This window comes from Astatotilapia calliptera, chromosome 20 (assembly GCF_964374335.1).
Source record: "Astatotilapia calliptera chromosome 20, fAstCal68.1, whole genome shotgun sequence".
Lineage (NCBI taxonomy): Eukaryota > Metazoa > Chordata > Actinopteri > Cichliformes > Cichlidae > Astatotilapia > Astatotilapia calliptera.
This window is the reverse complement of record NC_137441.1, coordinates 36,463,517-36,469,516: the sequence shown is the minus strand read 5'-3', so window position 1 is coordinate 36,469,516 and position 6,000 is coordinate 36,463,517. Positions and strand designations below refer to the sequence as shown.

Below are 6,000 nucleotides of genomic sequence, written 5' to 3'. Positions count from 1 at the left end.
GAAGTGCTTTACATCTGGACAGCATGCACACAAAGCATATCAGTTCAAATGTACAAGTTGTTGCAGCAAACAGTAATCCTTCAAACTAACAAGTAACTGTAACCAATATTGAAAAGCTATTAGCAGTAGTGATGCTTGCCGTTTTTAAGTATATATTAGGTTGCAGAGCGGATTCATCGGATCAAAGTAGGAACTTTCTTTTAGTGAGGTTGAGCACAGCAAGGTATTGTTCCCATTAATCCCAGGTGTCCTGGGAGTCAATCCCAGTCAGTATGATCTAGCAGTTAAATGTCTTAACCATATGGGAGTTGTTGGCAAGGTTGGCATCACAGACTGAACAAATTGTGTTCAGACTGGAGTAGAAATAAGCATTTTTTAGTAGTGGATGATATTTTAGCCATAAGAACACACACAGACCATTTAAACTGCACGTGTTCTTATGTGCATTTGCTCTATCTGCTGTCTGCAACCTGCAATAAAAAGCTGGTCCTACTGCGACAGGATCACAGAAACTAAAATTCTCAGAGTTTATAAAAGCAGTTTATATATCTGAATACAGCAGCTGATCACACATGAAGGAGTATCACACAGAAAAATGTTTCATGTAAAGTATACTTTTGATATTTTATTCGTTCTTTTTCCCTTTCAGTCCAGCCAATGAAGTGCACCTTTTTTTTTTACCACTATTATTTGATAATCTACATTACAAGGTTAAAGTTTATCCCCAAGCAAAACAATCACACGTACAGTTTAATTTGGCACATTTGTCCGCCATACAAACATCAGGCCGATTGTCTGAGGCTTTGGTGCAACATGGTGTGAAAAGTACAAATAATCTTACATAACAGACAGAGTCATTTGAACACCTTATCAAAAACAAAGCTGACAGAATGGTTGAAAGCCTTTCAGGGGTGTGGGGGCATACTGTCACCTCCATGGCAGGAGCATCCGCAGAGACATCAGCGCGAAACAACAACACAGACGCCACAATAGACCCAGGAAGACCAGGACAGATTCAGATGTAGGGGAGTGATGTCACTGATGTGACCCCAGCCCACCTCCTGGCTTCACTGCGCAGAACCTTTAGCGGCATCAAACATCTTCTTCCTTCCCTCCATCCCTGACATGGCTTCCACATTCTTCCTCCAGTCACTGTCCTCCACTGGCCTCTTCTGCAGATAAGGGAGACAGTTGGATTGTGCAACAGAGAGTATAAAAGACTAAAAACAGAGGCTGCAAAGTAGAGCAGGTTCAGAAAATGTTATTGTTGCATCTAAGCCTTTGAGACCTGTTCAATTCAATGGGAAGCCCTTTGGAGAATTGTTTATTACCATACTAGTATAACTGGTTTACCTCACACTTGGAGAGACACACATTCATTCACAGGTATACACACACCGGAACAAGCTAATCTGCACATGCATGCACTCAGGAGTTGGGAGACGTGGCCACAAAAGCTTATATTCGGTGTACAATGGGATCATTGTCTTGTGTTCGGTGCCTTCTCTCACAAACACACGGCCCCCGCCCTGCAGTGGCTTCCTACTCGGTGTCTTAATAAACACACTTTTCACACACACTGTTTCCAGGTGTTCCATGACATCTCAAGCGCTGACATCATGTCTGTATCTTACAGTACCTGAATGCATATCTGTGCTCCAAGGATGGCACAGACATTGCTCAGGCTGGTTTCATTGTATTCTGTGTGCATATGCATGATTGCATCTTCTCTTTTATCCATTTTTCATGCACCTTTTCAGTGTCCTCTTTCTTGACAGACTTGAGATTGGCTCGCAGGTCCATGGAGACTTTGTGCTTGGATCCCAGCAGCGAGCGAAGGATGGCGTCAGCTGACACACGGACACGTCGAAGATTAGGCCTCTTGAATTTCCCCCTGAGGTCCAGCACCTTGATATTCAGGTCTTTAATCTGGTCGAGTGACACAGAGTGGAGGGAGCAGGATGTAGGAGTTTCTCATGGTGCTCATAGTGTTGCATAATATACGTATAACTGATATGAAACATTTCAAATTCTACTTATTGGAAATGCGCTGGGATAATAAAGTGTACCAACCTCGCGTGTGTTGAGCATGACCTTAGCTTCAATGTCATATCGCTCCTCGTCAACTACATCTATCTTAGCATGTAGCTCCCTGCAGAGATCCTACACATGCACAAAGGAAAACTTAGTATGAAATCATGTGCAGTCCTTTCTTTACTTGGTTTCTTGTCCTGATTTGCTTTATTGACATAATTTGGGAATGATCTAAGTTGTAGCTGCAAAGGATGGAAAGAAAAATGAGAGATTTGGGGGAATCTGTAGGGAACATACCTGAAGCTGGCCAAGGCTCAGGCCACTCATGTTTAAAGGAGGCGCTCTCTCAGCCAGGTACCTATGTTTCTCCTCCTCTTTGTCTAAAATCTCCTGCTCCAATTCCTCCTTGGCCTTTGCCACCATCAGACTCTGTCAAACCAACATAAAATAATGTTTTCCATATGCGTTCAGATTCTTTCAAAACACCTCATCACATCATTTTTTCTCAAATGACAAGTGAAACATTCAGATGCTGGCTTTCTTTCAGTTGTCTGTATCTGCTGCCCTCCTGTGGGCTGAACACATGTATTACACAAATAAATCAAATAAGTCTGCAGATGATTTCTCGTACCTTGAGCATCAGCTTCCTTGAGGCTGAGATCTTGGGTTTCCGCTGCATGGTTCAGATGATTCACAAGATTATCCGTAAATATGATGTATATGTAGTTTAGTAGCTTAACTTAGTTATAAAAATTGTTGAATATTGTATCAACAAGTTAGCAGCCAGATGGTCTTACCTCTTGGCTGTAAAAGAAGAGAAACATACATAATTTAAAATACCTGTTTTTGTGTTTTTTAATGTCTGTGTATCTATAGTAAGAAAACACTCACACATGTTCAGGCATCCTGCTGTTGAGATCTCACTGGAAAAGAGACGGGAGAGATTAGAAACACACACAGAAACACACACCCTGAACCATTGGCAGTATTTGTTTGTCAGCGGATCAGATAAAAAAATATACAAATCCACGTGCGGATGGATTATAAAAGTCTAAAACCGAACAATATAGAAATGGAGCCAAACAATAGGTGGGGAAATTGTTAATAATGAATTGACAGAGGATAAGAGGTGTTAAGCGGTCTTCACCTGTTTGGACAAAAGGAAGTTGCTGGTCTAGGCAACCTTAAATCCATTTTAAAGTCTGAGGTTGCTGAAGCTTTTTTGTCTTTTTTTAAATGCATGTTTAAGAAAATGTGTTTGTTGTGCATGAAAATATCATACAGGCACAAAATGTTTGTGGAATCAGTGTGCTAGTTTTTCACAGAACTTACCGAGTACAGTTTTGCTTTTCTACCACATGCCATAAAAAACAGTGACGCATTAACACCACTAAGATGTGTTTAAGATACTTAATTTATCGTCACACCTCATTGTTAAAGTGTTGTTTTCACTTTTGTTATTACCTGGTCTTACCTTTCCTCAGTCTCGTGCCCTTTGTCCTTCATCAAATTTGCAAGTGATTTGCAGCACTCACCCTTTCACTCTTTCAATTTAAGCCAGCCTTTCTCCTCATACCTCCCCTCTCATTTCACTATTTGGCTCCATTTGAGAATGGCACCACATAAGACCACCTAGCATGATGGGGTTACAATCTGCCTTAGCGGATTAGGAAAATTCCAGACAGATAGCCGTCCCTCATCCATCTCTTCTGTCCCTTATCCCTGTCTTTCTCCTCAGGATTATCTGGCCAAGAGGAATTTAGAGTGGCCTGTCTCCCCAAATAGACCAGGGGACAACTGATAGACAGCTGTGGTGGGTGACTGTGCTCTGGGGTGCCCAGCCTGGATCAGGGATTTATTGCTAGTAACTCATGGATGCTTATGACCCTCTGTGGTGCGGCCAACTTGGCAATGAAAAAAAACCCACCCAAAGTGTTTTGGAAAGTTTACGTCAACCTCGGATTTGAACATAGTTGCTTTGGCTGCAGATTTAAACTCCCCAGTTTGTATTATTTCAGCTGATCATCCCATTGCTTTGGCTTTATGGTAGCACAGCTTTAGTGTACACACAGTCTGTGCCCAAAGATGGACCTGGGCTGCTAGCAAAATAGCACTGAAACACTTATTATTGTCTATGTCTCTGCTGTTCTATGTCCCCGCTGTTCACCAGGTTGACATATTGAATAAACTAACACTAGATCTGTATTCTCACTGTACAGAGATGCATGACACATTTTTGACAAATGCAAAGGTTAAAATATCAACACTACAGTCTAAATATCAGGAGAGTAAATCAAGAAAGCACAGATATAAAACTTGTGTCTAACTCTACACACAGAGCGTATTATGAAGGGAACTTACCAGAGTCAGAGGCAGGAGAAATGTGACCATGGATGCAGCTCGATGGACAGATCAGAGATGAGCCCTCTATTTAACTGCACCGCCCATTGTCCAGATCTCTCTTTCTTTTCTGTGTGGACGCTATTATTAGTCAGCCACGTCCTTCTTGGTACATAATCCTGCTCTGCTCATTTTTCATGTAAACAATGGCAATATAGTTGGGGCCTGAAGGCTGATGAGAGTAACTCAAATGACAAATTGTAGGTGAATATGAATATGAACTATAAGCTGGCCATAGACTGCATGGAAAAGGAAATTATGTAAAAAATAAATAAATAAAGGGGGAAAGAAACACTTGTAAGTAGATTAAGTAGAAGTGGTGAACAACTTCTACTTAATGATCAACTTCCCCCCCTTTTTGACACATTCCCATGTGTCAAAAAGGGGGGGAAGTTGAGTTTTAACATCAAACAAGGGTTATATGAACATTTTTATGACTTGTGTTTTAATAACTTAGGTACGGTGAAACTTAAGCTAATAGTGACCCAAAAGGTTTCCGGACTTTTTTAGAGAACCAGTGAGAAGCATAAATCATTATTTCCATGTTTAAGCATTAATCATTAAAATGAACTGAACAGCGTTTAGAAGATAAAATGCCCGTGACCATGAGAAGCTGAGTACCACACTGGAGAGGAAACCGTGGGACGGTAGGCGGAAGCAAACACATGATTTTTGTGAAAAGGGGGGCAGATGTTAGAATTTAAAATGGCTAATTTGTTTTTGATGTCTTTTGTTAAAATGAGTGGTTTTAATAATTTTCAGACACACCTTGCAAATGTGCTTATAATGAGTTGGCACTCGGTCTTTTGAAGGTCGTAAGCTTCGTTCGGCGTGATGGTCCGGACTGATGAACTGTAGGAAATGCCTTGAGTGCAGAGGGCTAAATGCAAACACGCTTATACACATAAATTGTGATTAGAATAAGTAACTGGTCAGGAGGTCCTGAACATGATGTGCTAAACCGATTTTGAATCACTAGAGGAACATTGGATAACAACATTAGATTATCAAGGCTAGGCAGAGAGGTGTTTTGGTTTTCTGTCTCTTACAGAGAGAGGAACAGACACCAGACGAGGTCACGGAGATACGAGGATCCTTCACAGCAGAGACAGACACAGTGACTGCCGAGACACCAACTGGGTCCAAGTGTCATGGCGTCTTGGGCTCCAGCTAGTCACTCCAACAGGATGGATCCCATAAACACAGCAATAACCATGAAGGGGTTAACAAAAATCCAGGAACACCAGACCAACGAGGTTCGAGAGGCTCTTGGGCAAAAGGGGGACACATTCCTGTTCCTTTCTCTGGGGGCCACAGCTGTGACCCGAGGATACACAGATTGTTGTTTGAAATCGGGGCAGAATAATCCCCTGATCTGTGCCACGACTGAAGGGTTGTCTAACCCCTGAGGTTGACGAAAGAAGAGCAGAGGATCACCCGACTGGAAGACGCTGGTAGCTGCAGCAATAAAATAAAGGCTAAAAGCTCCTCGGACAGAGGTTCTAGTCTGAGTACGTCTGAAGGGTATAAGGTAGCACCAAAATAAAGCTGTGGGAGAACTGGGGA

The 6,000-nt window shown here is 41.9% G+C and overlaps 1 protein-coding gene across 1 annotated transcript; it reads right to left on the bottom strand.

Moving 5' to 3' along the window:
- Nucleotides 1-598: 598 nt before the first annotated feature.
- Nucleotides 599-4,476, bottom strand: tnni1a (troponin I type 1a (skeletal, slow)). Its single transcript, XM_080295133.1, has 7 exons — nucleotides 4,396-4,476; nucleotides 2,926-2,957; nucleotides 2,666-2,838; nucleotides 2,332-2,463; nucleotides 2,074-2,163; nucleotides 1,753-1,929; nucleotides 599-1,172 (listed from the first exon to the last, which is right to left on the bottom strand). Exons 3-7 carry the CDS (start codon nucleotides 2,711-2,713, stop codon nucleotides 1,068-1,070), a joined length of 552 nt encoding a protein of 183 aa, XP_080151259.1. The 5' UTR covers nucleotides 2,714-2,838; nucleotides 2,926-2,957; nucleotides 4,396-4,476; the 3' UTR covers nucleotides 599-1,067.
- Nucleotides 4,477-6,000: the final 1,524 nt, after the last annotated feature.